Source organism: Hemitrygon akajei, chromosome 21, assembly GCF_048418815.1.
Source record: "Hemitrygon akajei chromosome 21, sHemAka1.3, whole genome shotgun sequence".
NCBI classification, from domain to species: Eukaryota; Metazoa; Chordata; class Chondrichthyes; order Myliobatiformes; family Dasyatidae; genus Hemitrygon; species Hemitrygon akajei.
Window position 1 is genome coordinate 11,976,811 of NC_133144.1, and position 17,448 is coordinate 11,994,258.

The window sequence follows — 17,448 nt, forward strand, 5'->3', positions numbered from 1 at the left end:
TTACAGAACACCTGCTTGTTTGGCAACACTATTAACTGTGATGTATCCCATCTATTACACTCAGCCTTTGTTTAGTACGAGATAACGGTGGTGGACAGGATGCTGCGAGCAGGAATGTACTGTGAGGGAGGTTGTCTGAAAAACATAATCTTGGCCATGAATAAGGCCCCAATGCGAACGGGTGAAAAACAATGGTGACGTACCGCGGGCTAGGCAAGAGCGATTAATTAATTCATATATAGATGATATGCAACTAAAAATTGATTGGGTATGCTAATAAAACCGAAATGTAACTGAGATAAGAAATTACTATAAAGAATGCTGTACACCGGAGCTGGGTGGGCTTTCGGTGACAAGTTCATTGATTGCCTCAGCCTTTGTTTGCAAATAAAGGTTTACTTTTCTTGAAGAATTGTCTGTGCCTCCAAGTCATTTCAAGTAACCACGACACAGACTCAAATAAATGTTCGCAGAACACTCTATAACATAATGTAGTGAGAACTAAAATGTTTTAAACAAGTTAGCACTTAGTATTTGAGCAAATTAGAAATGTGTAATTTTTACTCTGCAAGCATTACATTCTGTGCAAATAGTGTTAAAAATCTGCCAGTAACTATTCAGACTTTAGGTCCAACCCGCACAAAATTCTGAAGGAAATCAGCAAACCAGGCAGCGTCCAGGAAAAGAATACGGTCCTCTTTTCCTATTTGCTGCCTGACCTGCTGAGTTCCTCCAGCATTTTGTGTGGGTTGCTTGGATTTCCAGCAGATTTTCTTTTGTTTGTGACATACTTTAGGGCCACTGTCTTCCATACTGTATGTATACATTATGATCAGAACCATAGAATACACGAAAAGGCTGTATGCTTTTTACTCTTGTAACGCTAGTATAGCCTATGTGTAACTTGTTATAAAACTGATCGAAACTTTTTTGCCTTGGTCTGAACGTTGATAAAAACATTTCCAAAACACTCTGCAGCTGAATATAGTGAAAATACGTTTTAAACAAGTTAACACTTGGTATTTTTGAGCAAAATAGAAATGTATATTTTTTTAATCTGGAAGGATTACTTTACATTCTGTGAAAATTGTGTTAAGCGCCTGCATTTCCTTTTTTTTTTGACTGAAGTGCCACTGTCATAGAAATGTATCGTATAGTGATTATGAACGGAGAATACCTAAGAGAAATTTATTTACATCAAGTGATTCTGTAAAGCTCGAGTCTGGACTCTGGACCAAAAGTTCGAAGACCGAAGTTGGCAAGTCCAGATATAGAGGGCGAGACTGGGCCTAAGACTGAAGGCTGGAGGCCTGGTGATTGCAAGTCTGGAAGCCTAGGCCAGTCGTTAGAGGTTGGAGGTCCAACGTGTGCAAGACTGAGAGCCTAGGGCCAAGGACTGGAGACCCAGAGGAGGCCTGTCTTGCAGCTAGAAGTTTCTGTGAGTGAGGTCTGGGAGGGAGGAAAGGGGCTTGTTCTGCTGTTGCTGTCTGTGTTGTGTTACTAAATTCAACACTGTGGGCATGTAATGTTACCAGAAAATGTGACGACACCAGCACATCCATGAGTGTGTTTGTTAACGCCAACAACACATTTTACTGTATGTGTCTTACTGGATTTTGTAAAGTGTTACGTACCCCGTAACTGGGTCACTTATCAGCAAAGATAGAGAGGTCCATTGAAGTCTGATGGTACTATTTTTAAAAGTCTTTATTTATAAGGGAGCACAAAAATAAGGTTAATACAAACATTCAGATAATATACGTCATCAATACTCAATCTAAAGCGCGGGTATAGTAATAATCATCAATAAGAAAGAGCTCTATCGTTTGTCTAGGGGGTAATATAGTGTCCGTTGGAAATATAAGAGTCACTCAGTTCCTGCAGGCTTCAGGTTTTTGGGGACTGCTGGGTTTTCACTTGTTGGAGAGAGAGAGAGATTTGTGAGAAAAGAAACTTGCCCGGGTCTTTTGATGAGGCCAATCCATTGAGTCGGGGGAGTTGGTTCCCCATTGTTAGTTCAAGAAAATCGTTTCTGTGGTACCCGCCACCGGCTCCCAGGCAACGGGAACCGAACACACGTGGCTTCCTTCAAATGGCTGCCCGCTATTACGGGATCGCTAGCATCTCTTCTGGTGCGTCTGAGGGGGCTGTTCCTACAGCCCCTCTTTTATCCTGACTGGCAGGGTTGAAGATGTCAATCAGGTTGGTGGATGATACAATCTCTCTCTCACCCCGCCCACGTTGCCCGAGGGCTTGCACGTATACTAGTTTCCAATCCACAAATGTGTCTCCAAGGAATGAGGCATCCAGCACGTCTCTCTCCCATTTCCCGGGTCCACTGACTCACCCTCCCTTTGGTGCTCTTGTGATTCTCACAAAGGAGGGGGCTGCGCACATCACAAAAGAAAGAGCGGATGGCTGCTAGGTCAATGACCACTGAATTAAACTCTTTCTGATCTTGTGGGATGTGAGGTCTAACCGTCTGCTGATGGCTGGATTCTTTCTTCAGGCATGTAAACATTAATGTGCTTTGTAAGCCCAACATATGTTGAGCACCACAAGATACCAAAGAGTGACCATTAAAATGTCTAATTGATTTATGACACTGTTCACTGATCACTGATCACTGTTAATAGACACTTGTGTTGGTTGAATGAAAGAAATTAGACTGTGTTAATTGGCAAGAACAAAGAGTTGCCTGTCTCTGTGAGGCATGTGGACATATTGGACTACTTTTTGAACTTTCTTTGGACTTTGCCCAAGCCGTGACTGGCAACATAATCTGCCATTTGTAATTGATTAAGGGGTGGCACGATAGCGTAGTGGTTAGCACAAAGCTTAACAGTACCAGAGACTGGGTTAAATTCCTGCCTCTGCTGGTAAGGAGTTTAAATGCTCTCCCTGTGACCATGTGGACTTCCCTCAGATGCTCTGGTTTCCTCCCACATTCCAAAGTCGTACTGGTTGGTGGGTTAATTGGTGATTGAAAAATGTCCCATGACTAGGCTAGGATTGAACCAGAGGATTGCTGAGTGGCACAGCTCGAAGGGCTGGAAGGCCTACCCTGTGTTGTATGTCAATCCAAAAATAAACGCGTATGGACTGAGGCCGTCCTCTTTTCCCTTGGTACGTGCACCTGACTGGTGGAATGGGGACCCTCATGGTGGAGAGGTGTCTTGTTGGCTCTATTAGGGCCAGCTGAGAGTCAGACTGTTGCAGAGAATAGTAGTCTATTAGCCCAACTTGAAGGGCCAGATGTTGATGGGGAATGGGCGCAGGTTAAGGCTATTTCTAAATCCTGGCAGCAGCAGGGACAATCCAGGCGCATGATGAACGGAAGTGGGAATGCTCCGAAGCAGCCGACAACTGTGCCCTAGCAGTCGGTAGCAAAGAACTCCTCTTCTCATCCTAGTAGAAAGGAAATGCTTCTGTCCCAGCTTAAGGCAGTGTTGGATAAGGAAGGAATTGACAGAGTACTGACTGGTGTTCTTTATGTGCTACATTGTGAGCCAGGTGAGCTGCGTTCTATAGCCCAGACAGACCAGTGGCCAGTGTGTCCCTACATGGAATGTAATGTTATTCCTAAAAAGGACGTTCCCTGGACGGGTGAATTAGACTCAGGATGGCAGGTTATTCAACCAGTCACCTAGGGGTATGGCCAGGGCTGGAGGACTGTCACTGTTGCTGTATTTGTTAAATTTATTTTTTATTTAGACATACGTAATAGGCCTTTTGAGCCCCATCACCCAGCAACCCCCGACAAGTCCAATCTAACTCTAACCTAACCACAGGGCAATTTACAGTGACCAATTTACCTACCGGGTACGTCTTTGGGGGACCCAGGCATTCCACGGGAGGACATACGGCGACTCCGTATGGAGATTGCCGGGACTGAACTCTGAACTGTAACAGTGCTGCGCTAACCAGTCAGTGACCATGTCACTCATATTCCCGGTGCCCCAGAGGGAGACCCGAGACCATTGTGGTCATACAAGCAGCGGTGAATTGCCCTGTGGACACTGGGGTTGGGGTTACCTCATTACATGGAAATCCAGGGCAGCAAGGGGGTATTCAGGGATATGGGGGATTGGTTACGAATGTCGTACGAAGGAAGGACCATCTCGCTATTGGCGAGGAGCCACCTAGGTCTGCCCACGTGTTCATCCCCCAGGTACCTGAATATATTTTGGGAATTGATTTGTTAATGTGAATCTCAGGACAAACCTTTGGCCGATTTGCTTTTGGTACTAGGAAGGCGTCCGTCCTGGTGGTAACTGGCAAAATGGGAACCTGTCTTTATATCCTTGCCATTACAAGTAGTAGTTATCGAGCAATATTGTATCAGGAGGGCATAAGGACATCAATGGGACAGTCAAGTCCCTCCTAAACCTGGGAGTACTTTGTCCTGCCTCATCACCTTACGGTAGTCCTGTTTGGTCAGTTCAGAAACCTGATGGTTCATGGTGCATGACTACTGATTATCATTAGCTAAATCGGTTTGCCCCTCTGTTGGCCACATCTGTTGTGACCCTGAGTGAGGACCCTTCTAGTGAGACTGACAATTATTATGCTTGTTATTTTTTCTCCATCCCTAATGCTGAGCAGTCACAAGATCGGTTTGCTTTCACACGGAACAGCTTTCAGTACTCTTTTACATGACTTCCACATGGAGGTGTCCATTGTCCTACTATTTGCCAGTGTGGTGGCACAGGATTTGCGTAAATGTGTCCTATCCCTGAGCATTAAATTACCCCACATGTAGATGAAGGGGTTGCAGGGGTCCTCTGGAGAGGACTTTCCAATGTTTTTCATACTTTGATTGATCACATGCGATCCAGGAAATGGGAAGTCAACCCCAAAATCGAGCAGGACGCAGCTGTTCATTTTCTGGGAATACAGTAGATGAATGTCATAGGATAATTCTGGGTAAAGTCAGAAATAAGAATCTAGAAATAGCAGCACCTGCAACAAAGCAAGAAACCCACCGCTTTGTTGGCCTTCTGGATACTGGCAGCGCCACACACCCCAATTGACTGCTCCTCTGACATCTTTTTACAAAATTATAAAAGTTTATTTACAACACATATACACAAGGTATAGACATTCAATATTTACAAGACAGGAAGTATAGTCAGATTAAAATATGGTTACTACCGTCTATAAAAGTCAATAGACTGGGGGGGGCACTGCTCCCAGAAATCCCCCACTGCACCCATTGTGACCGCATGCCCCCTCTCCAAGGGCAGCTGGGTATGAACGTATCTTTGGAAAAGGGGTGGGCATTCAGCCCGGGCAGCACCCTCCACTGAGACCAGTGAATGGCCATCTGGGCCAGGCCCAGGACCAAGCGCACCACGATATCCTCCTCTCACCCCGCCCCCTTCCGCACTGGGTGCCTGTAGATGAGGGGCACAGGGCTGAAGGGCAGCCAGAACCTCAGCAGCAGCTCCATGAGAAACTCAATGTCTCACACTCCATATAAGTGTGGTACACTGACCCCTCCCGCCCACAGAATGGACAGGTGGATGGGGTATCAGTGAACCTGCTCAAAAATCTGTTGTATGGTACTGCCCGATTCAACACCTTCCACCCCAGGTCCCCAATGTACAGGGGAAGGACCCCTGCAAAAAGAGACTTCCATTGAGGACCTCCCCTGCTGTTAGATGGTAACACGGACCGCCAAGGTGTGTCCAGTCGACAGACGAAGGCAAGGAAGTGAAAGATGTGCAGGAGCAGCTCGTACAAGAAATGCTTCAGAGCGTGGGCGTTCCCACGAGATGGCTCACGTTAGGCGGGACCCTCTCCCGAGGGCTGGGTCTGACGATCACATCGGGTGGCGGTGCAGCTGGAAGCCCTACACTTCCCTGGGCTCCTCTGACCTTTCTACACTATGACCAGAAAGAGACTTATTTTTGTATGGGGCCCTGAGCAACAATCAGCTTCTTGAGTCTGCAAAGGAGGCCATCGCCATGATCTTACCCCTCTCCTCATTCAGAAAGCCTCCCCTTTGAACTGCAAGTTTCTGTGAGAGATGATGTGGCTGTCTGGAACCTGTGGAGAAGTATGGAAGAATGAATATGCCTCTGGGTTTCTCGTCCCAAAAAGCTTCGTGATGCTGCCACCAGATGCACTGCTTTTGGGAAACAGCTGTTTGCCTGCTTTAGCAGAGACTGAAACACAGATGGGGGAATTCCCTTTTATCTCTCTGCCCTGATCTTCACATTATGGGATGGGTGCTCTCTGATACACTCTCCCGTAAGTTAGGGCATGCACAACAGAGTTCAATTGGAGAGTGGAAATGGTGTATTTCTGAACGAGTATCAAACCGACCGGATGGATTTATGAACTGGTTGCTGCGTCTGCTGCAGCCCCTCTGGCCCATTGTGTGGGGAGTTCGTTTTCATCTTGTGAGGACGTCTGGTTTACCGATGGTTCCGCAAAATGGAAGAATGGTCATCATCGTTGGAAAGTTGCTGCCTTTCACCACCCAGGTTTTGAAGAAGGAGGGCACTGATGGGTTGAGTCAATATACAGAACTTGTAGCAGTGCATACTGTCGTTATGCACGAAACCGAAGAAGCCCATATTTATACCATTGTTGCTAATGGACTTGCTGTCTGGTTGCCCTAGTGGAACCGGCAGTCTTGTACCATTCTTATGGGAGTGGAGTTATGGAACCAATCAACACATCTTACTATTACAGTTTACCATGCTCACACCCACTTGAAAGATGACTCACCGATGACAAGATTTAACAACATTGCTAACAAACTCACTTACACTGAAAGGTGACATCTAGCTCTCAGTCTCGAATACCATTATTGCTTGGTGGGCCTTTGAGTCTTCTAGTCACTTGGGGATACAGGTACTGTGACGTGGTCTAGGCAGCGGGGATTAGCCCTTCCCACTGATATAGCTCATACAGCGGTAGGGAATTATGGGCTATGTTTAGAAATTAAGAACCTACAACTTCCAAAGCAACCCTCGGCTGCCATTCGCCATGGGTGTGCTCCAGCTCAGATTTGACAAATGGATCATATTGTTCCCCTTCCTTTACAGAAGCAATTCCAGCACCTCCCTCACTATGGCCTTTCGGTGGCAATCCCGACTGTTAAAGCAAGATATAGAACATCTTGTTTCTGTATATGGCAATCCCCTTGAAATTCAATTCGATAGTGATTTGCACCGTTCAGGTTCCAGGACTGTTTCTAATGGTGTATAGTGGGTTTTCTATGTTCCCTATTAATCCTGGGCCAGTGATCTGATTGAACAAATAAATGGCCTATTTTATTTCTGCCCAAACCTTACCTGTCTTTCCCCGTGGTTTGTATAATTTGAACAAATGCCCCTTGAAAGCACGTATTCCCGTTTCTGTTAATGACAGAACACTTTTGTTCCTGACAGCACAACTGAACGTGCAGATGAAGAACCAATTCAGTTCTGCAAGGGCGTAAGGTGTGGGCGACGTAGCTGGTGTCTCTCCCGCCAGTGGAGGGTGAGATTATTGCTGACAGACAAGGAAATACAAACTGGTTGATGGCACAAGGACATCCTGTGTTTGTGGGCAAGGGTAAACTGACTAAGAAAGAATGAAATCATTTCTATCTCTCCCCTTTTGTTGTTAAAGGTTCCTGTCCGAATGTTGCTTTGTTCCGTTTTAATGCTTGTCTTGTGTTTTGTTGGATGTTGGATTTCTGTTGAGACCCAACGATCCATTGATAACCTTGTGATTTGTGAAAATCATATAATTGTTCTGGGAAAAGACGTACATTATACGACATGTGCTAATTGGAGGTATGGTGGGCCTGTAAGTCTGAAGGAATATTGTACACCTAGAGTGTGTGTTTCAATTATATCTGATAAATAAATCTGAACCTGAATTTAAACAGACCGAGCCTGCAGCACGGGCATCCATCAGAACATAATAGTTTGCAAAGTCTATAAGGGGACCAAAAGGAGATGCAGAATTAATGTTTCCTCTGCTGCGTGTTTGCAACCAGGGATCCCGCAACATGCCATATAATATTTCAAACAAATTTTATTTGATTTTAGTACTGTGTTGTATTTTATCATTAATTTTCATTTTGTTTTCCTGAGGCTCAAAACAAATACAAGGCGATGACCATTCGGGGCAGAAATGAGAAGAAATTTTTACACGGTGAATCTCGGGAATTGTTGACACATGGGAGCCGTGTGGGCTCAATCACTAAATTTGTTCAAGACAGATCAAAAGATATTTCGACATCAACAAGATCAAAGGAAATGGTATTGGTGCAGGATACTAGAAGTGAAATTTGCAGTGACCAGATTAAATGATGGAGCGGTGCCAGAGTCAAACAACTTGATTCTTCCAATTCTCATGTCCTTTTGTACACTATATACATTCCTAAAGATGATGTCAATCTATTAAAGGCTTTAATGATTTTGAAGAAAACTTCTGTGGTTTTCATAGAAAAACAAATAAAATCTCACTGTGGGATTGCCCAACACTGAACGTCTGGACTACAAGCAGAATCTATCCGTGAATAATCAGCATTTCCAGCTTTCAATCACCATTTCTCAGTCACAGAGCTTCTTGCTTAATACCTTAAAACACAGTTCATTAACATTTTCCAATACTGTTACAAAGAAATAATGAACTACTTTTTTAGATTTCTTTCAGTAAAGTTTATAAAACATTGCTTTGTAAAATCATTCAACTGGAAATGATTGAACAAAATGTTGAAATGCCGATCGTGCAAGATCTGCACTCAAGAACGACAGAATTGCACAGGTGCCAGCTCATCATTACTGATGGATTCCAAGATGACCCCCTAGTCACGGCTAACAACAAAACCTATTTTTTAAAAAATAAATCCAATTTCAACTCCTTAGCTTGAGTTATAATATCATTTATGATGCAGTGGAGGGAGAAGAGACATATCCCCAATCAGAGTGGCAAGCTTACTAGTCAATGAGGGTCCTCAGCACGGGAATGCCCTGTCCTCCAGCCCCAAATGCTGCTCATTCTTGAAAACTGGCTCTTTCAGCATTTACGTCATCTGCTAGTATTGGGCCACTAGCGGCAGGGGTTGGAATGGAGGGTTCAGCATTCCTGACCTTGTCAAATTCTAATGCAATTTTCAGAGCGGTGGTGTTAAGGTTAACAGACTGCAAGTTGCAGAGGATGGCCACCACTACCCCTTGTGGGGGAGTTTCTGTCTCTGCTTGGCCAGATACCTTGGGGAGGATCAGCAGGACACTGCTGGCACCCACTGACCCACCAGTGTGTGTGAGGTAGTGCCTTCGTTTCCGGCACTGCCCCCACTCTTGCCCTTGCTCCACAATGCCCCAGCCCATGGCGTAGCCACCATCTCTGTCCCAGTTCAGTTCGGTTTTCCCCACTGGTCTCCAGATCATCCTCATGGTGGCCGGCCTAAGGTAGCCCGGGAGCAATGCCTGGTGCCCGTCCTGCAGCTGCCCAGCCTGGTAGCTGTAGAGCATCACGTTACCAAACTTCAGCAAGTCTTGCACAGTGGAGACGAAACCACCTCCAGCCCATTTGTATGAGCAATCCACATATGGAGAGTTAACCAGTCGCCCCTTCTCATTGTAAGTGTAGTACCTGGTGCAGAATGAAAACGGAAAAGATTTAATCATTTACGACGACACAGCTGCAATGATCGTACATCCCAGAAAAACCCTTTCGTTATCACAGTTTTCACCTTCTGTCTGCAGTACAGAGAAAGATTTCAGTTTCATACTGAAGTTCCCAAATCAACAACATAATCAGTTTTTTACTGACATTCATTGTAAGGTAAGTATTAGCCAGAAAAACTCAGGGATAATTCTGCAATAATTCCTTGTTTCCTCAGGTAGTGCTGTGATACCAATGCAATCTGATTGTCACAGTGGATGGTGGATCCCAAAGCTCAGGTTGTAGCAACTGAGGTTGTGTAGGATTCTCTCAATACCAGATAGTACTAATTGGACAGTATGCCATCGTTCGGCTTTCCTTTTCACTCCCTTGATGTACTCATGTACGGAATGAGTATGTCTGGATGGGACGCAAACAAAATCTTTTCACAGTATCTCACTCATGTCACAGTCAAAGTTGCACAGGTACATGCATGCATAAATGTAATGCAGGCAGCATCACAGACATATAGCATTATGTAGGCAACATTCACAAGAAAAACAAATTATGCATAGTTTTTGTAAGAAAGAAAGAACAGAAAACAGCCCATTTTAGTGCAAAATATTCAAGTGGTCATAGTGTTGCTGAACTGTAGAGATTAGGGTTCTACCAAAGTGAGGTTTATTGTCATCTGACTGTACATACAGCCAAACGAGACAGTATTTCTTCTGGACCATGGTGCACCCCCAAAACATATAATACACACAGTACATAAACCAAAATATTACCATAAGAAAGTAATAAAATATAATTCAAAATGTACACAGCCCAGGTAAACAGTACAGCATACAGTAAGCAGCACACTGACCTAGTGACAAGACTTTGGTGGTGGTAGGGTATTCATTAGTCCTGAGGAAGAAGCTGTTACACAGTCTGGCAGTCCGGGTCCTGATGCTCCTGTACCTCCTTCCTGATGGTAGTGGGTCAAAGAGATTGTGGGATGGATGGTGGGGATCCTCAATAATGCTTTCGGCTCTCCGTCTGCCACACTCCTGGTAAATAGGGAGTAGGGCGACCCCGGTGATCCTCTCGGCGGTTTTTACTATCCTCGGTAGGGTCTTGTGGTCCAATGCCTTCCAGCCTCCACACTGCATAATTGTGCAGCCAGACAGGACACTCTCACCGGCACGTGAGATATGGCTGCCATCTGGGACGGACTGGGATCGTTTGGTTAAGAAGTCCAAGATTCCGTTACTGAGAGAGATGCTGAGTCCTAACAAGGACAGCTTACCCATCAGCCTCTAAGGGGTGATCGTGTTAGATGCCGATGGACAGCATCCTGGCATACGAGGCATTGCTTTCTAGGTGGGACAGGACAGAGTGGAGGGCTGAGGCTGTGACACCATCAGTGCACCGGTTTGAGCAGTAGGTGAACTGGAAAGGGTCTAATGAGGTTGGAAGGTAGCATTTTTTTTTAATGATCTATTACCAGCTCCTCAAAGCACTTTATGGCTGTTGAAGTCAGTGCCACTGGGTGCTATTCATTGATGGTTGAAGGAAAGTAACTGTTCTTGAAATTGGTGGTGTAGAACTTCAAGCTTTTGTACCTCCTGCTCAATGGTAGCAGTGAGAAGATGGCATGGACATGGATAGGGGGGATCTTTGATGATGGATGTTGCCTACCTGAGCAGTACTGCCAGGCCAAAATAGTCTGGTTGGGCACAGGCGGCAGATGACCTGGTGGTAAGGTGCAGTTGGCCATTCCGACAGTAATGTACTAAGGCCCTGGCAGATAGGACCACCACTGTGGGCTCCTCTGTAGGGACAAGGGGGTGGGGGTGAAGCTGGTAACCAAGAAGCACTTCAAAGGATGACATACCTGTGGCAGAGGAGGAGTGTAGGACAGCTTAGTCCAGATCCGATACTTCTTCCATGTGGAAAGGTTAGAAGTTGCGAAACACCGCAGAAACGTCTCCACTTGTTGACTGGCTCTTTCTGAATGATCATCGGTCTGCAGATGATAGCCAGAGGACAAACTCACAAAGGGGGCAGAAGGCTTGCCAGAAGAGGGAGAAAAATTGTGGGCACATTGTCTTGAGGGGAGCTGCAGACAACCAGGTCTGCTGTCTCAGTGGTTGATGGAAGCTTGGGGAAGGCAATGAAGTGGACTGCCTTGGAGAACCTGACCACCACTGTCATGATCACCATGGCCCCAATGGGAGGTACGCAAACCCGTGATGAAATCCACGGCGACATTTGACCATAAGTGTCAAGGGTCCAGTAGGGAGCTACAGGAGCCCAGGTTGGAGGAATTGGACCGTGGACACTGAGGGCAGACAGCGATAAACTAACGTACAGTTGATCCACCAGAACCAGCGTCTCAGAAAATCCAGAGTTTCAGAGTTCTCAGAGCTCCAAGCGATTGGGGTGAGAGATCTGAGAGGTTGGAATGATGAGGGTTGGTCTCCACTTCAGCTGGGTAGAACTGTCTTGAAAGGGTATCTGCCTTTGTGTTCTTGGAACCGGTTTAGTAGGAGATGGTGAAGTTGAATTGTGAGAGCCCAGTGAGCCTGTGTGGGTTGAATTAGTGGGTCGATGTATGAATATTAGATTTTGGTGGTCAGTCCATATCAGGGAGGTCTCAGTGTTTCCCATCAGCCAGGATCTCCATTCCTCCAAAGCTCATTTAATAGCGAGTAGCTCCATAATGGTGGTGTATGGCTGAACTTGCGTGAGAAGAAGGGACAAAGGTGTGTCTTCCATTCCAGTCCTCTCTGGAAAAGGATGCCCCGGTGCCCACATCAGACGTCACATCAGATGCCCACATCGCTTCTACCAGAAAAGATGCGGAGGGATTTAGATGGTGGAGAATGGAAATGGTGGTGAAATGGCTCTTGTGCTCCTCGAACACTTGATCTGTAGCAGCAGGCCTGGCCATCCATAAAGTCGGCAACTTGGTGAGGGAGGTGAGAGGAGCTGCGATCTGACTGTAACTTCTGATGAAACGACTGTAGAAGATGGAGAAGCACAAGAAGCAGTGTAGCTGTTTGAGAGAGCGTGGTCGGGGCAATCCAATGACAGCACGCACTTCCTCCGAGTCCACCGTTATGACTTGGGTTGAAAGGGCATAAACCAGGAAGGTAATGACCGAAGTGCAGAACTGGAATTTTTCTAACTTGCAGTACAGTTGGTTTTTGAGGAGACGCTGAAGATCTGAACAACGAATTTAGATGTGGTCTTGCTGGTTCTTGGAGAAGGTGAGGATGTCGTCAAGGTAGACAAACACATACCTGTGTAACATGTCTCAGAGGGTCTCATTAATGGAAAATGGCTAGACTTGGAAAATTCAGAAGGAGTCACCAAGTATTCATAGTGGCCAGTGGGCGTTATAAACACCATCTTCCGATGGTGAATATGGATCAGGTTGTACCTGCTCCGTAGATCCAGTTTGGTGAAGATCTTGACCCTGTAGAGCGTTTTGAATGTGCTCTCCCTCAAGGACAGAGGGTTGCAGTTCTTAATGGTGATTTTGTAATGCCCACAGTAGTCAATGCAGGAACTAAGACCCTCATCTTTCTTTCTGACAAAGAAGAATCCCGTATTGGCTGGGTGCCTGGATGAGCGAATGAAGCCATACTTTAGCGCTTGAGCAAAGTAATCATTCATGGCTTGGGTCTCAGGAGGAGAGAGAGAGAACCGTCAGCCTTGGGGAGAGGTGGTGCCCAAGAGAAGGTTGATCGCTGTATGGCCTGTGAGGTGGCAGGGTTCTGGCAACCCTTTATTTATTTATTCAGAGATACAGTGCAGAACAGGCCCTTACAGCCCAACAACCCACCTACTTAACCCTATACTAAACCCAAGACAAGTTACAATGACCAATTAACCCACTAACTATCTTTGGACTGTAGGAGGAAGTGGAGCAGCCGGTGGAAAACCGAGTGGTCATGGGGAGAATGTACAAACTTCTTACAGACTACACCAGAATTGAACTCAGAACTCTTATACCCTGAGCTGAAATGAGGTGCTATCTTTCCTTTTACTGATGGCTAAGTCATAATACTCCTATGAGAGCTTGGTGAGGTCGAGAGTTTCCTCTGTCTCCCTAAACACAACAAGCAACAAGGTAACCTTTAGACAGGAAGAGTGAAAGCTACAAGTAACTGGTTGAGGCCGGTTAGTTCAATGAGTGAACAGTGTGTGGATGAGAACTAGGGTTAAATAGGCTGCAGGTAATACGTCTGGAATGAGCGACAGGTGAATCCTAATAGCTGGGTGGAGATTGGGGGTGCCTGTATGTGATGGTGTCACCTGGAATAAGCCTGACATACATGAATTGTCAAGTAAGTGTTTAGACAACCAAACACTAGGGTGTTTGAGAAGGTTTTAAGAAGCATCACTGTCAAAATTCCCAAGTGACAAAATATTATCACTTGTAAAACTGCCTACCTCCCTCTCTCAGAAACTTGCTAATCTCAGCTCCAGTGCACCCCAGTGCTTGACTATTTAAACTTCTAACTTCTATTGCTTCCATACTATCTGTAATATTTTTTTTTTGACTTCCTTTCTTTCAAGTGTTACAGCCAAGGTGCTAGTAACCTTTCAGATCTTCATCTTCTCTTGTTTCTGCCCAATTGTTGAGGGAGCTCTAGGCCTTTTCTCCTCCCAGTGCTGTTTACAAGGAGCTACTATGAGAAATTGAAATAAAGGAGGACACAATCCATTTGAAAGTGAAGTGCGTTAACAGAAACACAGTGGAGCTCATCAGCAGACTTTACCTGGCTCGGTTGTATATGATTGGCTCATTTTCATCTGGCACAGTCCTGAGCATATCAAGATCCCGGAACAGTTTAACCATCAACTGCAAGAAGTTTTGCTGAGAAGCCCTCTCCGCTATAGCACCAAGAAGGGTCCAGGCATGTGTTGAATACAAGAACTGATTCCCTGTGAGACACAGAGGGGAAAAACATCATTAACTTTGTAGCAGAATGATTGTCCACGAAGATTTGTGCAGAAATTCTAATTTGCTGAAACTAACATTCATAATCTCAACACCTTTTCAGGTGATTATGGGATGGCAGGGAGGGGTGTGGCTCTGTTTCCCTTCTAGAGCAGTTCTGATGCCCTGAATACGTTTTGCAATCCACAAAGTAAGGATGATGTCGATGTAGATTACAGAAAAGATTCACAAGGATCTTACTGTAACTCGAAGCTATGACAAGACACTAGCTGCTGCATTTTTCCTTGGAATGTAAGAGGCTGAAAGGTGACTCCAGAGGTATATAAAATCATGAGGGACACACATAAGGTAGATGGTTACAGTCTTTTTCCTAGGGTAGGGGAGCATAACGGTAGAGTACATGGGTTTAAGATGAGAGGTAATAAGGGGTATTTTTTTCCATGCAGAGGATGGTAAGTATAAGGAATGAGCTGCCAGAGGAAGTGGCATAGATGAGTACAATTACAATGTTTATAAAGACATTTAAACAGGCACAGGAATAGGGGAAGTTTAGGGGAATACAGGATGAGCTTAGGAAGGCAATTTGTTAGCATGCATGAGTTGGGCTGAAGGGTCTGTTTTGGAGCTGTGTAATTGAATCTATTACTGTTAACACATTTCGAACTGAAACCTAGAATTCTGATCCATAATTAGCATTTTTTTTTTACCAGGTTTGAAAACCAAGGGGTCATTCTCAAAGAGCTTCAGTGATTTTGAAATATTCTCAAATTTTTCTTTGATGTAGTATTCTTCATATTCAAACTCCTTCTTGTTCCGGCAGGTTTTTGACTCTGCAGTGTCTTTAACAAGCTTCTGTCCCTTCTTGTCTTTTTTCTTTTGCTCCCGTACTTTCTTAACATCTTTCTCATAGTGTCGTATGCCACTCAGATGGGACACCAACAACCTTATAGTTATCGTTACCTATTGAAAGAGATTTAATGGTGCTTTTAATAGGTTGTAAAATATTTAAAATCATTTATAATACATGAAAATGGTCAAACTATTTGAATCCACATCTAGCTGACACATATTTGTATCATTATAACTTGCTTATGTAAAGTCAATATATGGTGTATCTTTAATATCATCACTTTTTACATGGAACGAGCTGCCAGAGAAAGTGGTTGTTGCAGGTCCAATAACAACCGTCAAAAGACATTTTGATAAGAAAGTGGATAGGACTGGGTACGGGGATATGGAGGTAAATGGGACCAGCTTGGTGGACACCATGGCCAGAATGGACAAACTGGGTTGAAAAGCCTGTTTTATTTTATGTTATTCTCTCACTCTGTGACTCCAGTAGTGATAGAGCCTCATCTTCAGCTTGGCTTCTCAGCACATCAAACTGCAGTCTTAAAAGCAGTCAATTCTAATTTTGATTTGTCGTCAGATTTGCTATTTAAGTATAAAATTGTGAAAAATATCTGTGAATTATAAATGGAATTACATTTGCAAGACCTGATCCAATTGACTCCTCTGCACTAGACGACAACCATGTTAAGCTACTTGCAAATTAGTAGCTTTAGCTATATAGCTCAACAGGTCCCAATATCAGTTGAATCAATCCATTATGTTTGCCTACTCTTTAACTTGAAATCTGACTACTGCACTATTGGATAACAACTCTTGGATGTGATATTAAAACTAGAGCTTGCCTGCTCTGCCACGTGTACACAGAAGATTTCAAGATGTTGAAGAAGAGCGGCTGTGTCTCAGAATCGTATGATTCAGAAACAGATCCTGCTGCCCACTGTTTACTCCTACCATCAGACACCCACTTACGCTAATCCTACACTTTATTCTCCTTACACTCCTAGTAACTCCCCAGATTCAGCTGCATCTGGCCACACTGGAGGCAATTTACCGTAGCCAATTACCTGTCTTTGAGATCCAAGAAGAAAGCAGAACTCTTGGAGAGGAACCAAGAGAGAGATCATGCAAACTCCATGCAAAGCACACCAGAAGTGGGGCTAACCTCGAGTGCTGGAACTGAGAAGCAGCAGCACTGACTACTGTGCCCAGCAGGGGACATTAGCAATGAGCCATCCAGGAATCCTGGTCAAATGATGCTGAGGCCAACTTACTTTTCTGTACAAAGCAGACATGCACCTAACTTTTTTTAAGTTACAGAAGGTATATTCTCTGTTAATTTGCTATCCTGCATTACCCAAACCACTTTTGTGAAATCTGTATTCCCATTCCCTCTCTTTCTGTTTCACTACACTGATCTTGTCTTGATTCTCTAAAGTGCCCTCCTGTTCACCTCCTCCCAGGAAGGTGCTGAGCTCAGCAGCCACGGCCAAGCCTCACATCTACTCAGCAGAACAGCGTTCAAATTCCATTTGTCACTGTGTGGGTACATGGCCACTCCTACTTTGATTGCCTCCCATATCCTCAAGCACAGAGCTGCCAATCTTCGCTGCACTGCCATCCCTGGCTGCAATTTCTCTCTCTGCTCCTGACATTACTGTGAATTTCCCTGAGAACATCTGCTCCCAATTTACACTTCCAAATTCTTGCCTAATAAAGCACACAGACAGTATTGTTACCATATACTACCCTGAGATTCAATGTCTTGCAGGCATTCATGGCAAAAACACAATGCAATTAATGAAAAACTACAAAGACTGTGAAACAACCAATGTGTCAAAGAAGACAAACCATAAACACAAAAATAAATAAATAATACTGGGAATATCAGCTATAGAGTGCTTGAAAGTGCGTTGAGGTTGTGTTGAGGTGAGTGAGGTTTATCCACCTTGGCTCAGGGGCCTGATGACTGAAGGGTAACATAACTGTTCCTGACCTGATGGTGTGGGGCCCAAGGCCTCCTTCCC

The 17,448-nt window shown here is 44.8% G+C and overlaps 1 protein-coding gene across 1 annotated transcript in view; it reads right to left on the minus strand.

Annotated features, from left to right (window-relative positions):
* Nucleotides 1–5,049: 5,049 nt before the first annotated feature.
* Nucleotides 5,050–17,448, minus strand: part of lactb (lactamase, beta) — a 49,719-nt gene continuing 37,320 nt past the window's right edge. Inside the window, exons 4-6 of the mRNA XM_073024813.1 lie at nucleotides 15,280–15,532; nucleotides 14,391–14,556; nucleotides 5,050–9,603 (exon numbers count right to left, since the gene is read on the minus strand). Of these exons, the coding sequence (XP_072880914.1) occupies nucleotides 9,003–9,603; nucleotides 14,391–14,556; nucleotides 15,280–15,532 (1,020 nt within the window). The 3' untranslated portion in view covers nucleotides 5,050–9,002. The remainder of the gene's footprint in view (nucleotides 9,604–14,390; nucleotides 14,557–15,279; nucleotides 15,533–17,448) is intronic.